Source organism: Aquarana catesbeiana, linkage group LG03, assembly GCF_042186555.1.
Source record: "Aquarana catesbeiana isolate 2022-GZ linkage group LG03, ASM4218655v1, whole genome shotgun sequence".
Classification (NCBI taxonomy): Eukaryota; Metazoa; Chordata; class Amphibia; order Anura; family Ranidae; genus Aquarana; species Aquarana catesbeiana.
In genome coordinates, this window is record NC_133326.1 from 171,685,587 (window position 1) to 171,710,612 (window position 25,026).

General features: G+C 42.0%; 1 protein-coding gene across 1 annotated transcript in view; it reads left to right on the forward strand.

Annotated features, from left to right (window-relative positions):
• Nucleotides 1-21,262, forward strand: part of ELAPOR2 (endosome-lysosome associated apoptosis and autophagy regulator family member 2) — a 165,827-nt gene extending 144,565 nt beyond the window's left edge. The window contains exons 19-22 of the mRNA XM_073619540.1: nt 135-261; nt 8,243-8,421; nt 9,498-9,663; nt 18,398-21,262. Coding sequence (XP_073475641.1) covers nt 135-261; nt 8,243-8,421; nt 9,498-9,663; nt 18,398-18,457 — 532 coding nt within the window. The 3' untranslated portion in view covers nt 18,458-21,262. The remainder of the gene's footprint in view (nt 1-134; nt 262-8,242; nt 8,422-9,497; nt 9,664-18,397) is intronic.
• The last annotated feature ends 3,764 nt before the right edge of the window (nt 21,263-25,026 follow it).

A 25,026-nucleotide genomic window follows, 5' to 3' on the forward strand; every position in this document is an offset into this window, starting at 1 on the left:
AAATGATTCACTCGTGAGTAACAACTGGTTTCAGGCTGTTAATAAATAAGAAATGTTTTTCTGTATGCCTACATTTTTACAGATCAACAGATATTTTAGAATTTTATTGTACAGGTGAACTTTTTTCCTTTTAGATCATGTCCTGCCGGTACATGTGATGGTTGCAATTTTCATTTTCTCTGGGAAACAGCAGAAGCATGTCCTCTCTGTGCGGATAATGACTATCAGAAGATAGAAGGAGCTTGTCGAAAAGGACAACAGGTATTTAATAAGTTGCAGTCTATGATTTCTGTTCTTGAAAGTGTTATCTAACACCCAAAATGAACCCTTAACACGTATTGTCAGCCTAGCATTTAACTCTTGAAGGATAAAGTCACCTTCGGGAACATGTTCCACCCATTTTTAGGTTTTTAGGGGGGGGGGGGGAGTCTAACATATGTTCCCGATCCTGGAGCCGCTCCCCTATCCTCGCTCTGCACACACAGCCACTTTATTGATTCACAGATCCCTGTGGATCAATGAACTACAAGTATCAACATCCTTTGCGGCTGTCGGCTTGTAGCTCTCAATAACCTACCAGGGAGCTGTTGAGCATTTCATTGAGTCTTCCTGTCTTTGTGAAACTGACTGCCCATACAATGTAGGGGCACACAGCTTACACTGACGGTCTGTAGGAGTCCTGCATGCCATCCGTCATCTGCTGATCGAGGGTGCAATGCTTTCCAGGCTCCTACAAAAAATAAAAAACAATAGTAAATGCATGTTTTTTTTACCTGAAAAAAAAAATGTGCATTTATTATTATTTTTTTTTTTTAATTGAACTTCTCCTTTAAACCTAAACACAACCCTTAAAATATAACCCTAAGCCTCACTACGTATTTTAAATGTACTCCTTAACACCTATCCCTAAAAATATAACCTCACTGTCTAAAACACACGGTCCGGCGGACCGGACTCTGTCGGACAATTCAATCGTGTGTGGGCTCCAGCGGACTTTTTTTTCCCCAAAAGTCCAATGGACCTAGAAATAAAACATGTTTCAAATCTTTCCGACGGACTCAAGTCCGGTCGAAAAATCCGGTCATCTGTATGCTAGTCCAACGGACAAAAACCAACGCTAGGGCAGCTATTGGCTACTGGCTATGAACTTCCTTATTTTAGTCCGGTCGTACGTCATCATGTACTAATCCGTCGGACTTTGGTTGATCGTGTGTAGGCAAGTCCGTTCCTTCGAAAGTCCGTCGGAAAGTTCATCGATAAGTCCGCCCGTGTGTACGCGGCATAAATAAGCCATACTGCATGGAACTAGATCAGCACTTCTCAGTAACAGGGCTTCTTAGATAGGATCATGTGGATCCGTGTCTGGGAAAGATGTCTGCCCTTTATTAGGTTAAGCTAGCATCCCTTACACATTTTTTTTCTTTAAACATTTTCTCTGAGAATTCACTGGGGTAGACAGTGCCTGTAGTATCTCTGAGCACTTAGATTTATTATATCTGTTAATGGCAATGCTATTTTTCAAGGTATTCATTTTCCATCACTGTCCTTTCTATTTTTGGACGTTAACGTGTATATAAACCCAAAATATAGTTTTAAGTATGTTTGGTATCAAATTTTACTCTACAAATTTTACTTTACAAAGTTTCAGATCTTTCCGACGGACTTGAGTCCGGTCGAAAAATCCGCTCATCTGTATGCTAGTCCGAAGGACTAAAACTGACGCTAGGGCAGCTATTGGCTACTGGCTATGAACTTCCTTATTTTAGTCCGGTCGTACGTCATCACGTACAAATCTGTCGGACTTTGGTTGATTGTGTGTAGGCAAGTCCGTTCATTCGAAAGTCCGTCGGAAAGTCTGTCCAAAAGTCCCCCGGACCTAGTCCGTCGAGAGGTCCGCCCGTGTGTACGCGGCATTAGCCTCACCCTATTTTTGAAACGTATCCCTTAACACCTGTTCTTTTAGGACTACTAAAACATAACATTTACCAGTAACCTTAAAACGTAACGCTTTGCTTCACCTTATTTTTTAAACTTACCCTTAACGCTTAAACATAACCTGTCACTTTACCCACTAAAACATGACCATTAACACCTAATCATTCACCTTTATACATAACCCTTAGGCTCAACCTAGTTTTGAATCTTACCACTTAAAGCAGTTGTAAAGTCTCTACTTAGAAATACTGTAATCCCCTCTCTTACAGGAAGATATGATGTGCAGTATTTGTGTCTTTTAAAAATTATTCTGCAAAATACCTTATTTTACAGCGCCGCTGGGCACTCACGTGATCTGCCGGTGCTCTCATCCACCGTTATGAGCACTACATCGGAAGCGGTTGAGATTCCCCGCTGATGTTAGCCGGGAGGTAGAGAGGAGGAGAGCGGTGGCAGGTCATGTGAGTGCCCAGCGGCGCTGTAACTAAGGTACTTTGTGGAATAATTTTTAAAAAACACATATACTGCACATTATATCTTCTGTACCAGAGGGGATTACAGGATTTCTCTGTAGTAATTTTACAGCTATAAGGATGGGAGGGGAAGGGCGGGGTGGAGATGGATCACACACAGACTCCCGAGCTGACAGGCAGGGAGGGAGGGGGAGAGTCATATAAACTGACCACGGTATCATGTGACCACGGTATCATGGATCAGCAGCCAAGATTACTGTAGTCAGTTTACATAGGAGGACACAGGAACAGGCAGGATTAGCCAGGTTTTGTAGAACATAGGGAGTGACAAGTGACACAGCACAAGCATTATGTTGTGTATCCTGCTTTAAAGGATCAGGATAATTTTTTGTAGGGTTACAACCACTTTAATGCTTATCCTTAACCACTCCAATACCGGCCTATAGACATATGACGTCCTGAGATGGGATCTCCCATCCTGGGTGGACGTCATATGACGGCCTCGGGTTCCCGGCCGCCGTGTCGCTCGGGACCTGGTGCGTGTGCCCGGCGGCCGCGATGTCCGCCGGGCACCCACGATTGCCCGTTAACCGGGCCGGACCGTGGATCTGTGGGTGTAAACACAGAGATCCACGTCCTGTCAGGTGAGAGGAGACCGATCTGTGTTCCCAGAACGGAGGAACACTGATCGGTCTCCTCCCCTTGTACGTCCCCTCCCCCTACAGTTAGAAGCATTCCCTAGGAAACACATTTAACCCCTCCCCGCCCCCTAGTGGTTAACCCCTTCACTGCCTGTCACATTTACACAGTAATCAATGCAATTTTATAGCACTGATCGCTGTATAAATGTGAATGGTCCCAAAAATGTGTCAAAAGTGTCCGCCATAATGTCGCAGTCACGAAAAAAAATTGCAATCGCCGCTATTACTAGTAAAAAAAAAAAATAAATATTTTTTTTTTAAAAAATGGCATAAATCTATCCCGTATTTTGTAGATGCTATAACTTTTGCGCAAACCAATCAATATACGCTTATTGCGTTTTTTTTTACCAAAAATATGTAGAAGAACACGTATCGGCCGAAACTGAGGAAAAAATTAGTTTTTTTTTTTAAAAATTGGGCTATTTATTATAGCAAAAAGTAAAAAATATTGTGTTTTTTTCAAAATTGTCGCTCTTCTTTTGTTTATAGCGCAAAAAATAAAAACCGCAGAGGTGATCAAATACCACCAAAAGAAAGCTCTATTTGTGGGAAAAAAAGGACGTCAATTTTGTTTGGGTACAACGTCGCACGACCGCGCAATTGTCGTTTAAAATGCGACAGCGCTGAAAACTAAAAATTGGTCTGGGAAGGAAGGGGGTGAAAAGGCCCGGTATTGAACCGGTTAAAGTGATTGTAAAGACAGATGTTTTTTTATCTTAACCACTTGCCGACCGCTGCACGCCGATGTACGTCCAAAGTTTGGCAGCGGATATCATTGTTATGGCAGCAGCTAGCTGCCATAACCCCGGTATCCCCGTTTTCACGCGGCAAACGGCTTTCAGATAAAAGTGGTCTCTGCGGCGGATTCGCCGCGAGATCTCTTTTATCGGTGGTGGCAGAGGGTCCCCCCCGGCCGCGATCTGATGCCTGGTGCTTACCGGAGCCGTCGGTAGTGGCGGAGGCGATCGCGTCTGTGCCCTTGTTGTGCCTGGAGACGAGTGAGGGGAAGTTGGCGCCCACTCGTCTCCATGACACTGCAGGGCGGAAGCGACGTCAAAACGTCACTTGCGCCCATACGTCTTAAAGGCACATTTTTTTCAATGTCATTTTTTTAAATGACGTTTTTTTGACCCCAGATCTCATATTTAAGAGGTCCTGTCATGCTTTTTTCTATATTTACATTCCTTGTAATAGGAATAAAAGTGACACATTTTTTTTTTTAAACAGTGTAAAAATAAATAAAATCATGTAAAATAAATAAGAAAAATAGAAAAACCCATTTTTTAAAAAACCCCCGTCCCGTCGAGCTCGCACGCAGAAGCGAACGCATACGTGAGTAGCGCCCGCATATGAAAACGGTGGTCAAATCACACATGTGAGGTATCGCTGCAGTCGTTAGAGCGAAAGCAATAATTCTAGCCCTAGACTTCTAGCCCTAGACTTCCTCTGTAACGCAAAACATGCAACCTGTAGAATTTTTTAAACGTCGCCTATGGAGATTTTTGAGGGTAAAAGTTTGACGCCATTCCACGAGCGGGCGCAATTTTGAAGCGTGACATGTTGGGTGTCAATTTACTCGGCGTAACATTATCTTTCACAATATAAAAAAAAAATTGGGCTAACTTTACTGTTGTCTTATTTTTTTATTCAAAAAAGTGAATTTTTTCCAAAAAAAAGCGCGCTTGTAAGACCGCTGCGCAAATACGGTGTGAAAAAAGTATTGCAATGACCGCCATTTTATTCTCTAGGGCAGTGATGGCGAACCTTGGCACCCCAGATGTTTTGGAACTACATTTCCCATGATACTCAACTACACTGCAGAGTGCATGAGCATCATGGAAAATGTAGTTCCAAAACATCTGGGGTGCCAAGGTTCGCCATCACTGCTCTAGGGTGTTAGAAAAAAAAAATATATAATGTTTGGGGGTTCTAAGTAATTTTCTAGCAATGAGGAGACGGGGTGGGCCTAGTCTCTGTGTCAGAATGGACACACACAGCGGCTCGGCTCAGGTGCCCCCATAGCAAGTAACTTGCTGTGGGGGCACTCATCAGGGGGGAGGGGCCAGGAGCACTGAAGAGGGACCCAGGAAGACAGGGATCAGGGATGATTTGTGCAAAACCACTGTACAGAGCCGGTAAGTATAACATGTTTGTTTTTTTAAGCAAAAAAAAAAAAAACGAGAATTTACAATCACTTTAATCTTAAAAGTCTGTCACTTCACTCCTATAACCCTAACCCTGACCTCAACCTCTACTCTTAAAGTGGTTGTAAACCTCAGTTTTAAATCCACTTTAATTCTAACCTAAAACTTAACCTTAACCCCTTATCCGTGCCAAAAGTGGTGATATTAAACCAATACAGTTTTGCGCTAAACTCATAGCTGCCTAAACCAACTTGGTGATCCATTATAATATCCCACATACCTCTCTTCTGTCTTTATCAAACTGTATAGAAGTGAAAACCTCTGATCCAGACAGGTCAGTGCTCTTGCTGCCAGGAATGTCATCACACACGCTTCACAATACAGAATAATAGCTGTCATCCAAAACTTGGAGTATGCACTCAGGACAAGATCACTCCTGTGGCTAAGCCGGTTGCATAAGTGACATTTCAGAGGACACTGCATTTTTGCAGGATATAAGCAGTACTCAAATCCAGACAGGCTAAGGCAACATAAACTCAGACTTGTGTGAATATGAGGTCTAAATTTCTGTTTTAGAGTTTCAGGTGGAGGGCGAGGAGGGGGATCATTTTTAGGGGTACTTTTAACCTTTATGTTTTATCAATGAATAAATACAGTTAAGCAATCTTGAATATTTTTCAGTGGTAATGAAGAAACAAACTGGTCCATCTCAGGTTGAACTAAGTGAACCAGTGTCTTTATTTAACCCTACCAACTACACTTTCCAGCCATTTTATTAGGTACACCTTGCTAGTACCGGGCTGGACCCCCTTTTGCCTTCAGAACTGCCTTCATTCTTCATGGCATAGATTCAACAAGGTGTTAGAAACATTCCTCAGATTTTGTTCCATATTGACATGATATCATCACACAGTTACTGATAAAGTTTTGTGTAAGGGCGCTCTGAGTAACAAGATTAAGCAGAATATTGTCTTTATTGGAGGTGAAGGGATTTGGATAATGAGGAGTGTTCAGTGCACTTAGGGCAGCACTCAAAAGAGACAGCAAACTCTAGAAACAAGATAAACAAAAAAGAGGCGCCTCTAAGTGCAATATTAAAAAACTTTTAATATCTCAAAAGGGATTTAGAACACTTACAGGATGGATGATGAGAGGAATGTATCATATGTTTAATGAGGGTGATCCGGCTTCATGTGGTTCCAGTGTATATCAAAAATTCCCAGAGAAGTCACTATGCAGCAGAAGACCATCCCAACAGGGCCAGCAGGAAGATGCCACAGCTCTAGAGGCACCAATTGGGCAGCCACGCTGTCAGAATCAGCGTTGGACGTGAATACCGGAAGTTACATCAGCGGAAGGGGACCTACAACTAGCATGGACAGCAAACAGGGAGTGAGGTCATCAAAGAGGGACACGTTTTGGAACTTCTGAGTCAATAGACTTGAAGAAGGAACCAATTAGAAGTTCCCAAACACATCCCTCTTTGATAACCTCACCTCCTGTTTGCGGTCCATTCTGGTTGTATGTCCCCTTCCACTGACGTCACTTCCGGTATTCACGTCCAACGCTGATTCTGACAACGGGCCTGCTCCATTGGTGCCTCCAGAGCTGTAGCTTTTTCCTGCTGGCCCTGCTGGGACGTTCTTCTGCTGCATAGTGACTTCTCTGGGAATTCTTGATATACAGTGGAACCACATGATGCCGGATCACCCTCATTATACATATGATGCATTCCTCTCATCATCCATCCTGTAAGTGTTCTTAATCCCTTTTGAGATATTAAAGGTTTGGTAATAGTGCACTTCGAGGCGCCTTTTTTTTGTTTATCATGCAGTTACTGAAGATTTAAAGGCTGCACATCCATGATGCAAATCTCCCCTTCCACCAAATCCCAAATGTGCTCTACTGGATTGAGATTTGGTGACTGTGGAGGCCATTGGAGTACAGTGAAATCATTGTCATGTTCAAGAAACCAGTAGTGAGATGATTTGAGCTTTGACATGGTGCATTATCCTGCTGGAAGTGGCCATCAGAAGACAGAACACTGTAGTCATAAAGGGATGGACATGGTCAGCAACAATACTCAGGTAGGCCTTGGCATTTAAACAATGCTCAATTGGTACTAAGGGACCCAAAGTGTGCCAAGAAAATATTCCCCACAACCTTACACCACCACCAGCCTGAACCGTTGGTACAAGACAGGATTGATTCATACTTTCATGTTGTTTTACGTCAAATTCTGATACTACCATCTGAATGTCGCAGCTGAAATGGAGACTCTCATCAGACCAGACAACGTTTTTGCAGTCTTCTATTGTACAATTTTGGTGAGCCTGTGCGAACTGTAGCCTTAGTTTCCTGTTCTTGGATGACAGGAGTGGCACCCAGTGTGGTCTTCTGCTGCTGTAGCCCATCTGCTTCAAGGTTCGATATGTTGTGCATTCAGAGATGGTATTCTGCATACCTTGGTTGTAACAAGTGGTTATTTGATTTACTGTTGCCTTTCTATCATCTCAAACCAGTCTGCCCATTCTCCTCTGACATCAACAAGGCATTTATGTCCACACAACTGCCGCTCACTGGATATTTTCTCTTCTTTGGACCATTCTCTGTAAACCCTAGATATGGTTGTGCATAAAAATCCCAGTAGATCAGCAGTTTTTGAAATACTCAGAGCAGCCCATCTGGCACCAACAACCATGCCACGTTGAAAGTCACTTAAATCCCCTTTCTTCCCCATTCTGATGCTTGGTTTCAACTTCAGCAAGTCGTCTTCAATATGTCTAGATGCCTAAATGCATTGAGTGACTGCCATGTGATTGGCTGATTAGCAATTTGTGTTACCAAGCAATTGAACAGGTGTACCTAATAAAGTGGCCTGGTAAGTGTATGTTCTATGTTTGTACTATGTACTAATGTTATCAAAATTATACTTTTTATTGACTTACAATTTTTTTTATATGGTATTCTTTTGTGATTTAATTTGAAGGAAACTCAATATGTGTGGAATGAACCAAAATTGTGCATGAAAGGTGTACCTCTACCAAAAAAAAGGACAGCAGCCTGTGAATCAATAGACTTTTGGTTGAAAGTTGGAGCTGGTATTGGTGCCTTCGCAGCAGTTCTACTTGTAGCACTGACCTGTTACTTCTGGAAGAAAAACCAAAAGTGAGTGCAATTAAAGTGCAGACTCTGATTAGTTTTTTTTTTATACATGGTTTGTAAATATGCATATACAAGTGTTTTTTAAATTATGGATGTGAACACAGCTGCATTGTTTTCAAAGGAGCCAGTCTCACAGTTATATAAACATGCACTGCATTCAATCTAACACAGAATCCAAAAATCTGCATCTAAGAACACACCTTTTCCATGTATAAACGTGGAAACTCACATAAATGCATAGGTGGGAGGAAAATTCATATAAAGGGTGAAAATCCACTTTAAGAATAAACAAGTTCATAGCCTGGGCACAGGTGCAATTTACCATAATACAATGCACCCTAGGCATACTTTAACAATTGACTGGACCTCCAACTTTCATACTGGCAGTCACTAAGAGAAATAAGGAAACAATTAAGATCTTAAAGTATAACTAAAGGCAAAACTTTTGTTTAGTTCTGCATAGAGTGGAGGGGGATTAGAACAGCTGTCAGGTTCTTATTGCTTTCTGTCCAATGGCAACTTTAGTTCTGGTGACAACCAGAGAGTTCCTCACTTTGCAGGGATTTCCTCTCTTTTCTTATTTTGGATATAGGACAGGAAGTGAAGGGAAACCTCCCCAATGGAACGCAGATGGCAAAAAAATACCAGGGGTTATAACCCTCCCATACTCTATCAAAAATGAAAAAAAAGTTCTGCTTTAAAATTATTGTAAATGCTCACTTTATTTTAGTAAAAGAATTAACATGTTAGATTTTTCTGCTCTGTACAGTATTTTTGCATAGAACAGCCTTTATCCTTCTCTTTTGAGGTCCCCCACCGGTGCACCTGCCCCCCCCCCCCTCCCCCCTCCCCAGGTGCCCTCATAGCAAGCTGCTTGCTCTGGGGCCACCCTTCTGCAAGCTATGCCAGTAAGAATTTGCGATCCATGTAGAGAATACACATACGCCCATGTAAATAAAGCCTTAAATATATGCCTGTAGGATTTCTAGTGATCAGAAGGAAATAGAGGACTATGTATTAGACAACTGGTGCAGCTATTAATATTCTATATGTATTCTTAAACTCTTTTTTTACTATAGGCTTGAATACAAATACTCCAAACTAATCATGACTGCTAATTCCAAAGAGTGTGAGCTTCCTGCCCCTGACAGCTGTGCCATAATGGAGGGAGAAGACAATGATGATGACGTGGTCTATTCCAATAAGCAGTCAATACTGGGAAAACTGAAATCACTTGCAACAAAGGTAAGGCAAAGTAAATGATTCCTATTAATACGTGAAATAGGTGAATATTAAATTCCTTACTGTTTTGATTAGATCAATCAATCAATCGATCATTTTATAGTGAACTACTATGATTTTTAAGATACTTAGCACCACTTATGATTATGCATTTTGGGATGGTTTCTGCATTCTACAAGAGGACAACCCATCAAATCAGTAGATTATATAATATCAAGTATTTTGTCGTGTCCCTAGTTTGACATTACCTAAGAAAAATGAGCCTTAAAAATAAAATACTTCTCTATATCTCACCAACATAAAGATTCTGGTGGGGTACTTGCTAATTGTTTAAATGTTGTTATATCTACGATAATACACTCTTGTCAAATAAGCTTGATGCCTAAACATTTTCACAGCCACCAATAAAATTAATTTAGACCCTGGCTGATATAATGAGCAATAGGGCACTATTGACTCTCTATGCTGCCAAAGCTTTTTCTTCAAAAAATGTTAGTTCAGTGTGATAAACTGTGGAAATAGTTGGGTTTTGTAGGGGGCACCACAAGGAGAAATTCAAGCTTTATGCCGACAATATCCTTCTATTTCTCTTCAACACCTAATTCTTCCTTTCATCAGCAATGCCCATTATCAGCAAATTTGGTAGATATTCTTACCTGTGTTTCAACTAGTAAAAATAATGTTATCCTACTTCCCAAGCCTCTGGCCCCAGCTCTTTCCCACATTAAAGTGGTCCTTCAAACAAAATACCTTGTTTCTACAACTGTTCTTTCTAAACAGTTGTATGACTATGTCCCCCTCGGCCACTCCTTTACTTGGTAAATTTCACTCTTTTAGAGCAAAGCCTGATGCAAACTTCAGTTTTTGGTGGTTGGCTGCATCAATTTACTTAAAAAGGTATGGGTGCCACATTTGTTATACTTCTTGCACAGCTCACCTTGTTGGAGTCCTCTTAAGTATTTTAGGAGATTCAATGCTGATAGACAAAGAAACCCACTGGAATTTTTGAAATATCCTAAGACCCTTGCTGGTCTTGAGGCTCCAAATCTGTGGGTTTAATTTAGGTCTGCTTAGCTTCAAAACATGGCTGGCTGGTAGTGATGCCACCTATCATCCTTATGTAACATGCTTTCTTCACTATTTCTGGGAAGAAACTTACTACACGTTTTAGATACAGCTTCCTATTTGGAGCTACTTCTGCAATTGCCCACAAACCTATTAATAGGTACAATTTGGGAAATGGCTAAGGGTCTTTAAGGGATCACTGGGTTCGCTAGGTTTATGCCCCTTTGCCAGTACCTGCAGCTTCAGCATGCTCTACAAACACAAAATAATAGCCTCACCATACCCATTTTCCTTACCCCGCTGCTTGATGGCATAGTCCAAAGGCCTCATATAGGAAGTCTATCCTCAGAAATGTTTTATTTAAATTCCCATTGCTTAGTAGAAGACCCATCTCAGATAATATTTGGGATTGTATTGTTCTCCCAAACGTCTCCACAACATTGGTCTGCTGCAAGAGATGCGGTTTTCAAAGCTAATGTATTTTTCTATTCTGTGTTCAGTGTGGATTGGCCAGATTTATTAAAAATAAGGGTCCTCAACATAAGTCTTCTTTTTTAATGTCTTTGTTTTGAAAAGGCAGTCTCAGTGTACAAAGTAAGACTGGCCATACATGGATCAAAATGCAAATCCATACATGGACAGGTTGATTATACTCAAGTTGATCCATCAATTAACGTGGGTACAACCAGCCTTACTTTTTTTTTACATTTTTTACCATGGCTTTGCGGCTCCCACTGCTGTCAGTCAAATTCCTGAGATGAAGAAGCGTTGGGGGTGGGGCCGGGCCGGGGTGCATTGTGTCTACTGTCTATGGACACAGGCAACACAACTCAGGATCGAGCCTGCAGGTGTGCCACCATAGAAGTGGCACACCAATAAGAGGAGGAGCCAGGACTACTGAAAGGGGACCTGAGAAGAGGAGGTTTTTTCAAAAATTTTGTAAAAAAACAAAACAAAATGTTTTTCATATTTTGTTATATAATTTTGCAAACAGGTAATTTTTCTCCTTCACTGATGTGCGCTGATGAGGCAGCACTGATGGGCACTGATAGGCTGCACTGACAGGTGGCACTGATAGATGGCACTGATGGGCACTGATAGGCGGCAGAGAGAGGTGGCACTGATAGGTGGAACTGATGGGCACCGATAGGTGGCACTGATGGGCACTGATAGGCGACACTAATAGGCAGCACTGATAGGTGACACTGATCATGAGGCACTGATCAGTAATGATTGGCAGCACTGATAGGCACTGATAGGTGGCACTGGTGGACACTAATTAGCATTACTGATGGGCACTGATAGATGGCACTGGTGGGCACTGATTAGCAGCACTGATGTGCACTGTGTGGGACTGATGTCCCTCTAACTGAAGCCAGATGAACAGCTTTCCTCTTTTCTTCAGGCTGACAGCGTGAGAAAAAAAAAAAGCCGATGACCGGCTTCTGTTTACTTCCATGATCAGTTGTCAGCCAGTGATAAATGGTAAAGTGGTAAAGGGCCCGCTGTGATTGATCCCAATTACTCGACAATTACAGAGCACGCTGCAGCGAGCGGGCAGCATGAAAACGGGAGGACGTCCATGTAAGCCCTCCCGGCATTTTAAGCCTGCGCTGTAGCCGTCTTTCGGCTATAGCGCAGGCACCAAGTAGTTAAAGCAATATTTTAAAAATACTTTACAATCACTTTAACCACTTGCCGACCGCCTAACGTATATATACGTCGGCAGAATGGCACGGGCAGGCAGAATCACGTACCTGTACGTGATCTGCCTCCCGCGGGCGGGGGGTCCGATCGGACCCCCCCCCCGGTGCCAGCGGCGGTCGGCATCTGACTGGGAGCGTCGGGAGGCGAGGGGGAGACCATCCGATCGTGGCCCCCCCCTCGCGATCGCTCCCAGCCAATCGGAATCCTCCTCTGCCTGTGTGTAGTTTCACACAGGCAGAGGATGTGATGTCATCTCTCCTCGGTCTGGCAGTTTCCGTCCAGCGCCGAGGAGAGAAGACATGTAAGTCCACACAACACAAACACACACAGTAGAACATGCCAGGCATACTTTACACCCCCGATCCCCCCCCGATCGCCCCCCGATCCCCCCCCAATCACCCCCCCCCTGTCACAAACTGACATTAGCAGTATTTTTTTTTTTTTTTTCTGATTACTGCATAGTGTCAGTTTGTGACAGTTACAGTGTTAGGGCAGTGAATATTACCCCCCTTTAGGTCTAGGATACCCCCCTAACCCCCCCTAATAAAGTTTTAACCCCTTGATCACCCCCTGTCACCAGTGTCACTAAGCGATCATTTTTCTGATCGCTGTATTAGTGTCGCTGGTGACGCTAGTTAGAGACGTAAATATTTAGGTTCGCCGTCAGCGTTTTATAGCGACAGGGACCCCCATATACTATCTAATAAAGGTTTTAACCCCTTGATTGCCCCCTAGTTAACCCTTTCACCACTGATCACCGTATAACTGTTACGGGTGACGCTGGTTAGTTCGTTTATTTTTTATAGTGTCAGGGCACCCGCCGTTTATTACCGAATAAAGGTTTAGCCCCCTGATCGCCCGGCGGTGATATGCGTCGCCCCAGGCAGCGTCAGATTAGCGCCAGTACCGCTAACACCCACGCACGCAGCATACGCCTCCCTTAGTGGTATAGTATCTGTACGGATCAATATCTGATCCGATCAGATCTATACTAGCGTCCCCAGCAGTTTAGGGTTCCCGAAAACGCAGTGTTAGCGGGATCAGCCCAGATACCCGCTAGCACCTGCGTTTTGCCCCTCTGCCCGGCCCACCCAAGTGCAGTATCGATCGATCACTGTCACTTACAAAACACTAAACGCATAACTGCAGCGTTCGCAGAGTCAGGCCTGATCCCTGTGATCGCTAACAGTTTTTTTGGTAGCGTTTTGGTGAACTGGCAAGCACCAGCCCCAGGCAGCGTCAGATTAGCGCCAGTACCGCTAACACCCACGCACGCACCGTACACCTCCCTTAGTGGTATAGTATCTGATCGGATCAATATCTGATCCGATCAGATCTATACTAGCGTCCCCAGCAGTTTAGGGTTCCCACAAACGCAGTGTTAGCGGGATCAGCCCAGATACCTGCTAGCACCTGCGTTTTGCCCCTCCGCCCGGCCCAGCCCAGCCCACCCAAGTGCAGTATCGATCGATCACTGACACTTACAAAACACTAAACGCATAACTGCAGCGTTCGCAGAGTCAGGCCTGATTCCTGCGATCGCTAACAGTTTTTCTGGTAGCGTTTTGGTGAACTGGCAAGCACCAGCCCCAGGCAGCGTCAGGTTAGCGGCAGTACCGCTAACACCCACGCACGCAGCATACGCCTCCCTTAGTGGTATAGTATCTGATCGGATCAATATCTGATCCGATCAGATCTATACTAGCGTCCCCAGCAGTTTAGGGTTCCCACAAACGCAGTGTTAGCAGGATCAGCCCAGATACCTGCTAGCACCTGCGTTTTGCCCCTCCGCCCGGCCCAGCCCAGCCCAGCCCACCCAAGTGCAGTATCGATCGATCACTGACACTTACAAAACACTAAACGCATAACTGCAGCGTTCGCAGAGTCAGGCCTGATCCTTGCGATCGCTAACAGTTTTTTTGGTAGCGTTTTGGTGAACTGGCAAGCACCAGCGGCCTAGTACATCCCAGTCGTAGTCAAACCAGCACTGCAGTAACACTTGGTGACGTGGCGAGTCCCATAAGTGCAGTTCAAGCTGGTGAGGTGGCAAGCACAAGTAGTGTCCCTCTGCCACCAAGAAGACAAACACAGGCCCGTCGTGCCCATAGTGCCCTTCCTTCTGCATTCGCCAATCCTAATTGGGAACCCACCACTTCTGCAGCGCCCGTACTTCCCCCATTCACATCCCCAACCAAATGCAGTCGGCTGCATGAGAGGCATTTTCTTTATGTCCTCCCGAGTACCCCTACCCAACGAACCCCCCCAAAAAAGATGTTGTGTCTGCAGCAAGCGCGGATATAGGCGTGACACCCGCTATTATTGTCCCTCCTGTCCTGACAATCCTGGCCTTTGCATTGGTGAATATTTTGAACGCTACCATGCACTAGTTGAGTATTAGCGTAGGGTACAGCATTGCACAGACTAGGACACACTTTCACAGGGTCTCCCAAGATGCCATCGCATTTTGAGAGACCCGAACCTGGAACCGGTTACAGTTATAAAAGTTAGTTACAAAAAAAAGTGTAAAAAAAAAAAAAAAAAAAACACATACAAAAATATAAAATAAAAAAAAATAGTTGTCGTTTTATTGTTCTTTCTCTCTCTATTCTCTCTCTATTGTTCTGTTCTTTTTTACTGTATTCTATTCTGCAATGTTTTATTGTTATTATGTTTTATCATGTTTGCTTTTCAGGTATGCAATTTTTTATACCTTACCGTTTACTGTGCTTTATTGTTAACCATTTTTTTGTCTTCAGGTACGCCATTCACGACTTTGAGTGGTTATACCAGAATGATGCCTGCAGGTTTAGGTATCATCTTGGTATCATTCTTTTCAGCCAGCGGTCGGCTTTCATGTAAAAGCAATCCTAGCGGCTAATTAGCCTCTAGACTGCTTTTACAAGCAGTGGGAGGGAATGCCCCTCCCCCCCCAACGTCTTCCGTGTTTTTCTCTGGCTCTCCTGTCTCAACAGGGAACCTGAAAATGCAGCCGGTGATTCAGCCAGCTGACCATAGAGCTGATCAGAGACCAGAGTGGCTCCAAACATCTCTATGGCCTAAGAAACCGGAAGCTACGAGCATTTTATGACTTAGATTTCGCCGGATGTAAACAGCGCCATTGGGAAATTGGGAAAGCATTTTATCACACCGATCTTGGTGTGGTCAGATGCTTTGAGGGCAGAGGAGAAATCTAGGGTCTAATAGACCCCAATTTTTGCAAAAAAGAGTACCTGTCACTGCCTATTGCTATGATAGGGGATATTTACATTCCCTGAGATAACAATAAAAATGATTAAAAAAAAAAAAAAAATGAAAGGAACAGTTTAAAAATAAGATAAAAAAATAATAATAATAAAGAAAAAAAAAAAAAAAAAAAAAAAGCACCCCTGTCCCCCCTGCTCTCGCGCTAAGGCGAACGCAAGCGTCGGTCTGGCGTCAAATGTAAACAGCAATTGCACCATGCATGTGAGGTATCGCCGCGAAGGTCAGATCGAGGGCAGTAAGTTTAGCAGTAGACCTCCTCTGTAAATCTAAAGTGGTAACCTGTAAAGGCTTTTAAAGGCTTTTAAAAATGTATTTAGTTTGTCGCCACTGCACGTTTGTGCGCAATTTTAAAGCATGTCATGTTTGGTATCCATGTACTCGGCCTAAGATCATCTTTTTTATTTCATCAAACATTTGGGCAATATAGTGTGTTTTAGTGCATTAAAATGTAAAAAAGTGTGTTTTTTCCCCAAAAAATGCGTTTGAAAAATCGCTGCGCAAATACTGTGTGAAAAAAAAAATGAAACACCCACCATTTTAATCTGTAGGGCATTTGCTTTAAAAAAAATATATAATGTTTGGGGGTTCAAAGTAATTTTCTTGCAAAAAAAATTATTTTTTTATGTAAACAATAAGTGTCAGAAAGGGCTTTGTCTTCAAGTGGTTAGAAGTGTGGGTGATGTGTGACATAAGCTTCTAGATGTTGTGCATAAAATGCCAGGACAGTTCAAAACCCCCCCAAATGACCCCATTTTGGAAAGTAGACACCCCAAGCTATTTGCTGAGAGTCATGTTGAGTCCATGGAATAATTTATATTGTGACACAAGTTGCGGGAAAGAGACAATTTTTTATTTTTTTTATTTTTTTTTGCACAAAGTTGTCACTAAATGATATATTGCTCAAACATGCCATGGGAATATGTGAAATTACACCCCAAAATACATTCTGTTGCTTCTCCTGAGTACGGGGATACCACATGTGTGGGACTTTTTGGGAGCCTAGCCGCGTACGGGACCCCGAAAACCAAGCACCGCCTTCAGGCTTTCTAAGGCCGTAAATTTTTGATTTCACTCTTCACTGCCTATCACAGTTTCGGAGGCCATGGAATGCCCAGGTGGCAAAAAAACCCCCCAAATGACCCCATTTTGGAAAGTAGACACCCAAAGCTATTTGCTGAGAGGTATAGTGAGTATTTTGCAGACCTCACTTTTTGTCACAAAGTTTTGAAAATTGAAAAAAGAAAAAAAAAAATTTTTTTTCTCGTCTTTCTTTATTTTCAAAAACAAATGAGAGCTGCAAAATACTCACCATGCCTCTCAGCAAATAGCTTGGGGTGTCTACTTTCCAAAATGGGGTCATTTGGGGGGGGGTTTGTGCCACCTGGGCATTCCATGGCCTCCGAAACTGTGATAGGCAGTGAGGAGTAAAATCAAAAATGTACGCCCTTAGAAATCCTGAAGGCAGTGATTGGTTTTCGGGGTCCCGTACGCGGCTAGGCTCCCAAAAAGTCCCACACATGTGGTATCCCCATACTCAGGAGAAGCAGCTAAATGTATTTTGGGGTGCAATTCCACATATGTCCATGGCCTGTGTGAGCAATATATCATTTAGTGACAACTTTGTGCAAAAAAAAAAAAAAAAAAAAAAAATTTGTCACTTTCCCGCAACTTGTGTCAAAATATAAAACATTCCATGGACTCAACATGCCTCAAAGCAAATAGCTTGGGGTGTCTACTTTCCAAAATGGGGTCATTTGGGGGGGTTTTATGTCATCTGGGCATTTTATGGCCTTCAAAACTGTGATAGGTAGTGAGGAGTAAAATCAAAAATGTACGCCCTTAGAAATCCTGAAGGCAGTGATTGGTTTTCGGGGCCCCGTACGCGGCTAGGCTCCCAAAAAGTCTCACACATGTGGTATCCCTATACTCAGGAGAAGCAGCTAAATGTATTTTGGGGTGCAATTCCACATATGCCCATGGCCTGTGTGAGCAATATATCATTTAGTGACAACTTTTTGTAATTTTTTTTTTTTTTTTTTTGTCATTGTTCAATCACTTGGGACAAAAAAAATGAATATTCAATGGGCTCGACATGCCTCTCAGCAAATTCCTTGGGGTGTCTACTTTCCAAAATGGGGTCATTTGTGGGGGTTTTGTACTGCCCTGCCATTTTAGCACCTCAAGAAACGACATAGGCAGTCATAAATTAAAGGCTGTGTAAATTCCAGAAAATGTACCCTAGTTTGTAGACGCTATAACTTTTGCGCAAACCAATAAATATACACTTATTGACATTTTTTTTACCAAAGACATGTGGCCGAATACATTTTGGCCTAAATGTATGACTAAAATTGAGTTTATTGGATTTTTTTTAGAACAAAAAGTAGAAAATATCATTTTTTTTCAAAATTTTCGGTCTTTTTCCGTGTATAGCGCAAAAAATAAAAACGGCAGAGGTGATCAAATACTATCAAAAGAAAGCTCTATTTGTGGGAAGAAAAGGACGCAAATTTCGTTTGGGTACAGCATTGCATGACCGCGCAATTAGCAGTTAAAGCGACGCAGTGCCGAATTGTAAAAAGTGCTCTGGTCAGGAAGGGGGTAAAACCTTCCGGGGCTGAAGTGGTTAAGCAAGACAATCTTTTGATTTTGATTTGTTGTTAAAATTAAATATTCATAATCAATGCTATCATTGTTACAGGATAAAGAACACAGTTTTGAATCAGTACAGCTGAAATCCTCAAGACCGCAACATATATAAAGACCAAATATTGCCTTTGAGACTGAGAAAAAAATGATTTTTTTAAAGAAATTAAAAACATATCATTAGAAGAAATCAGTGTGAGATACCTATGAAGATCAACGAAGCAAGAATCAAAGAAAAAAGCAGACATCACAACAACAAAAAAAAAAAAAGCTTGGCTGCCTTATTACATGACAGAATATTTTGCCAAAAATGAATTGTTTGTAAGTTGGATTTCAGGTTCTACTCAGGAAGAGCAAAGTGACGCAGACAATGTTAATTTTCTTGTACAATGCTTGCGCATGCTGTATTATCACTTTTATCACCTCCCAGTGCAACACAGAAGCAACAGTTGTGCAGTTTACAAGTGCTTTGAAACATTTAAAACTGGAATAGTAAAGGGGAAATGAACTTTTTTTTCTACTGAAAAAGATGTATATGGCAGGTGGAAAATGAAACATTAACAAATATAAAAAAAAAAATACTTGTTGATGTAGAAATAAATTGTACCGGTATTTTTATTAAATGAAAGAGCAGAGGCCTGTGTGAATCTCTGAAGTTTTTGAAGAGCACCAGTCCTGAATGAATTTAGGCAATGCTTTAAGGACCCATCCATGCAATGCAGCAACACTTGTTAAAATGGGCATTTAAACCTGCGTTACTGTAACATACATCTGGCCAACTGGAGTGTGTTGTGATGTCATTCATTGTAAACAACACCATAAACACTGTACAGTGGGGGCCAACGTGCAGTACATCACTGTGTTTTGTGATGCGCTACATTGTAAAAAAGGGTTATGTGCATTTTTTCTTTTTCACGGTGCACTGGCAGCCTATTCATAATGAAAGGGCTGCAAAAATGCAGCGCTCAGTATGCTTTGCAAATGATTGCATACATTTAAACCCAGACTGAGTATTTATTCTTAAAGATTGCCAGTCATGACTGCGCTAATGAAAACTCCTATTCCTTTATTTGTTTTTTCTTACTCTGTATAAACCATGATTGTGAGAGATTAGAAATTACCTGAGCTCTGACAATGACTGCGTTTTCGCTGCTGGATTTCACTCACTGTCTACCAGGTCCTAAATATGCATGGCGATGGCAAAATACAAAGGTCCATAGTTAAGTGAGACTCCATTGTTCTGACAGTATGTAGGGTTAAGCAGTTGACTCCTGATGCCCAAGCACAAGTGTAATGCCCCGTACACACGGTCGGATTTTCTGATGGAAAATGTCCGATCGGAGCGTGTTGTCGGAAATTCCGACCGTGTGTGGGCTCCATCGGACATTTTCCATCGGATTTTCCGACACACAAAGTTGGAGAGCAGGAGATAAAATTTTCCGACAACAAAATCCGTTGTTGGAAATTCCGATCGTGTGTACACAAATCCGACGGACAAAGTGCCACGCATGCTCAGAATAAATAAAGAGATGAAAGCTATTGGCCACTGCCCCGTTTATAGTCCCGATGTACGTGTTTTACGTCACCGCGTTCAGAACGATCGGATTTTCCGACAACTTTGTGTGACCGTGTGTATGCAAGACAAGTTTGAGCCAACATCTGTCGGAAAAAATCCTAGGATTTTGTTGTCGGAATGTCCGAACAAATACAGACCGTATGTACGGGGCATTAGGCTCAGTCAAAATAAGTAAAGCTAAGTAAGAGGCTATAAAAAAAATTTCATAAGTAATCTTGCACAATTAGAATAGTTTAAGGCTGACCATAGAAGACTCATTCTTTTTGATCAACCAGGCTGATTGAAAAAAAACAAATGAACTGACTCACCCATCCACCCAAGTGAGGTGGATGGAGGAATCCTCCCCGCTGTGCCGTTGTATTCTGACAGTGGGAACTCTTTCACTGTCAGAATACACTGATGAGTGGCTGTAGCCACTGATGGAGAAAACTTTTCCAACAAGCCCATTTGAGAGAAATCGATCATTAGATCGACTTCTGTCAAGCGGGAGCTGCCACACATAGATCGAAATTCCATGTTTCCCTGCTGAACCAGCTGAATTTCATACCATCTATGTCCAGCTTAAATCAGTATTAAACTCAAAAGCAAATATTAATTATATTGCAGCTTACAAATTCTTAGATATGATGGTTGCATTTGTTTTCTTTTCCTAGGCTTTCTTTCTTCTATTTTGATCTGGTGATCTGGCCTGTCAGCCTGTTGTTTTTCAAAAGAGCTAGCTATCTTGCAGATGTATCAGTTACAGGGATGAGACAAACCATTCAACACTGACAGAGGTGCTTACAATGATCATCTTTTATTTATTTATGGAAAATCTTAATCCCAAAAGTAAAAAACAGCATATAAAATGTTGGCTGGAGTTTGGTTTCTATTTGTTAATGTATTTAAATCTGCTAGTACATCTGGCACTCCTCTCCACCCCAACTGACAATGCTGCTATTCAAAGGTGCCCCTTTTCGCATTCATCCAGAGTGGGGGCGCTCTAATACAGGAGGTGTGTTGTTGGCCAGATCACCAGGTGAAAACAGAGGGGAAAAAAGCTTAAAAAAAGAAAATGAATCGCATCTAAGGATTCGTAAGCTGCAATCAGGGCCGGGACAAGGGGTGGGCAGGAAGGGCGGCTGCCCTGGGCACTGTGGTATCATGTGAGGTTCAAGGGGAGATTGGGGAGAGGGGATTTGTGTTGGGAGAGGGAATTTGGGGGTGCGGCAAGGAAGGGGAATTTGGGGAGGTGTGCTAGGAGTTGTAAGTTGGTGGGGATTTGTGTTGAGAGGGGAGATGGGGGAAGAGAATTTGTGGTAGGTTGGGAGATTAGGGGGTTTGTGCTAGAAACGTTAATATGTTGGGGGCATGGGGGTGGGGGGATTCGTTTCAGGAGGGGACTTTTTTTGGGAGGGGGATTTGTGCTAGTAGGGATGATTGGGGGGCATTTGTGCTAGGAGGAGAAATTTGGGTGGGGGGGGGAATTTGTGCTAGGATTGGGGACTGGGGAGGGGAATTTGTGTTGGAAGGGGGGACTTGGCGTGGGGGGGGGGGGATTTGTGCTCAGGAAGGAAATTTGAGGGGTAGAGGATTTGTGTTAGGAAGGGACATTTTCTTGTGGGGGAATTATGCTGGGAGCATATGTGGAATTGGAGTAAATGTAGAGCTAAACATGCTAAAATTTTGATATTTTTATTTTTTTTGGGGGGGGGGGGATTTTTGCTGATACATAATGCTCAAACATCCTGTGGGGGTGGAGGGGGGGGGGCTGGGATTTGGCATGTTTGCCCTGGGCTCTAGATGTTTTCTCGGCACTGGCTGCAATACATTACATTTTTTAGCTTTGGGTTTAATACTGCTTTTAGTTTTTTCTGATTCTTACATGAACCTCATCCTGACAGGTCAGCAACTCACTGACTTCAGGGGACTTCTGACCCCTAACTCCCATAGCCAAAAGTTAGGTTTAAACAATAAGTAAAGTAGAGAAAATGGGCAAAGCTAAACCATTCATGGGTTATTGTGCATAAATATAATAATAAAAATAATACAAAATATAACAATATAATAATTTCTAAATATTTAGATTCTTGCATAAGCTCAGTTGTAAGTGAACTGAAAGTGCAACAGGTACATGGGTATGTAAGAATAAGGTGAATTTTGATTGAGTTTCTTTGAGTTGTCAGGGCTTATTTTGGACCAAATTAGTAATCCTTTTAGGTGTTTATTTAATGTTTACTTTTAACTCTTGTCCAGGGAACACACAATCATGCGTAGAAACAATTAAGAAATATTCTGCACATGGATGGATATCTTGAAGCAAACAGTTTCCCTGCACTTGTGTAAAAATGACTCTTTTAGTAAATCACACCTTTTATATGTATTGTATAGATGGAAAAGTAAAATAATATAGAGATATATTGGTTTATGTGTTTGAAAAGAGTAAAAATAGTTGCTGAATTATTTGAGTTATATTTTATTATATGAAAGTGGTTGTACATCTCCTTTAAAATGACAATCAGCTTTTTTTGCCAAAATTTTAATTTGGCACTGATTAGGAAGTGGGGACATTTTGTGACATAAAAGACAAAAAACGACTGGCTGTAGTTAGGTCGTTATGTACAACTGGGCAGGGCAATGTTTCCACTTCTCTGGTCATTAGGTTTGGTAACATGTCATATGTTCCATACTTCCCACCAGCAGTTAATTGTATATGTTAAAAAGATTTCCACTAATTATGCAACCTGCACATATGAAAAAAACGAATCGAAAATGTTTTGTTTGTAACTGAAGTTTCCATAGCACTGCTCTATGGCTCTGAATAACACCCTCCTTTCAAGAAGACCAAGCGCCTATTCATACCTTAGTGTTGCTGTAACATGCTTTATGTGCATTGTGGTGTCTTTCATTTTGAATTGGACCCCAAACACACCTCCATAACACCTGCATTGCAGCACACTGCAACACCCAGCAACATACTAGTAGTATGCTGAACAGGGTACGTTTTTCTATTTGCTCTAGTGCATTGGCAGCCAATTCGAAATGAACAGGATGCCTTAATACAATGTACATTAATGCACAGCATTATGTATACTAATGCAGTAAAGTAGAATGCGTGAATGGCCCCAAAGTTGGAAATATGAACCATTTAAAAATGTTACATGTTTTCTATTTATCTATCCCTTTATATTACATATGGGCATAATAGGCAAATTTATAAATACTAGGGAAAAAAAGCAAGATTGCATTGCAACCCTTAGCAACCAATCACATAATTCACAGATGTCCTCCTTTAGAATTTACAGTGGGAGCGGTTTTCATACTTGGGGCAAACTGGTGAGATTAGGACTATTTTACATCTCTGTATTTTTTTTATGCAGTGTGGCACAATAAAAAAAGAAGAAAAAAACCTCTTTGTTGCATTTTTGGTGTCATTTTCAGCAAAAAGCACTCTCCATAAATATAAGTTGTAACATGTATAAGGTACTCCTAAAACTAAAAATATATCTCAAATGCAGAGAAATTGCCCTTGAAGAGAATCAATTTCTTGAGTTTTTGAGAGCAGACATCACAAGGTATATGCATATCTTTAGGTGTGATCAAAGTTTCTTTAGCAAGAGCTGGGACCTTATTGCCCAGTGAGGCATGATAATTGCAATGTGGGATGCTGGGGATGTGTTTAGTGCACTGACTTAAGTTGAGTTTAAGTTGAGTTCTGGCTTCTGAGTATGTCTAGGTACTGGGCTCCTGGGCCACATACAAAACTTTCTAACCATGACTTACCTTGCTTATACAGGCAGGTCAGCAATCAGAAATGTTGGGGCCCCTTACACAGTTTTAGGCCTGCCCCTCCCCCCGGGCCTGACCATCAATATTTCCCAGGGCCAACCCACTGGCCATCCTACCAAATACACCCACTGGCCATTCCACAATCCTACAGGCAGCCCCCCCACACCTGTACACACTGAGCCCCCCTCACACTTGTACGCATTCAGCCCCCCCCAGTTCTGTACACACTCAGCCCCCTCTGACACAGCACACACATACACACAACACACACACAACCACAACACACACACAGCTCTGGCCCCCCTGTACATAAATAGTTTCATTTTAACATTTTTTTTCAAGCTTGCAATGTGCAAACAGAACATAGGGTACTATGTAAGGTTTTTTTTTTTCTTTAGAAATCAGACTTATTGTCCACAAAAAAAAAATTCTAATAAAAAATCGCAATATAGTGCCTTCTTCTATAGCCATGTACAAATGTAAAACATAAATTAAGTATGATGACAGCAGACTTAGTATTTGATTGAAAGCTGTCTACTTCTTCTGCTTTAATTGTCAATACTGTTCAATGCTGTTCTATACCAACAACTGTGTCTGTTGGGATGTAGATGTATTACTTAAGTGATTCCTTTGCCAATAGCCAATGGACTGTCTCAGTTGGTGTGACATACCACACTAAGTAGCCATGTAAAGGATATGATTGGCCACTGGCCACTTAAAGATAACATTTCATGGAAACCTGTCAGTCCCTGCCAATAATGAATTCTCTTTCAATCCCCCAAATAACCATTTTGTTGCCTGGCAACAAAACACACATATGCTTTTTAATAAGATGAAAAATGGTGCACACACTGCAGTATCTGATGACAGCACATCTCCATTTACTTGTTTGTCATCTTGGCTTATTGTGCCTGGGATTCCCCAAAAAGTAGGCAATTAATGACCTCAAAGATTGCTGATCAATAGGTGGCCCACCTTCTCCTTTCCCTCACTCCTCTTTATTTTACATGGAGACCAATCCAAGGTAGCAAGTGATAAGAAGGCGTGGAATTCATGAGGATGGGGGACAGGAAGCTGTGTGGTTAATTACTGCCCAAACAAGTTCTAGGGTTTGGGAATTTCAGGCACTTTGAAAAAAGACTGAACCAACACCCAGGCATCTTGTAGAGCCTGCTTTATGGACATGGAAACACCTTACATATTTACTTTATGATCATATTTTGCAGAATATTCAAAACTGAAATTCGTAATGGCTGCTATGATTTACTGCAGTTTAAAATTATAATTGCCCTTTGCCCTGTATTAAGAAATTAGCCAATTGTAGTTGGGAAGTGTACATA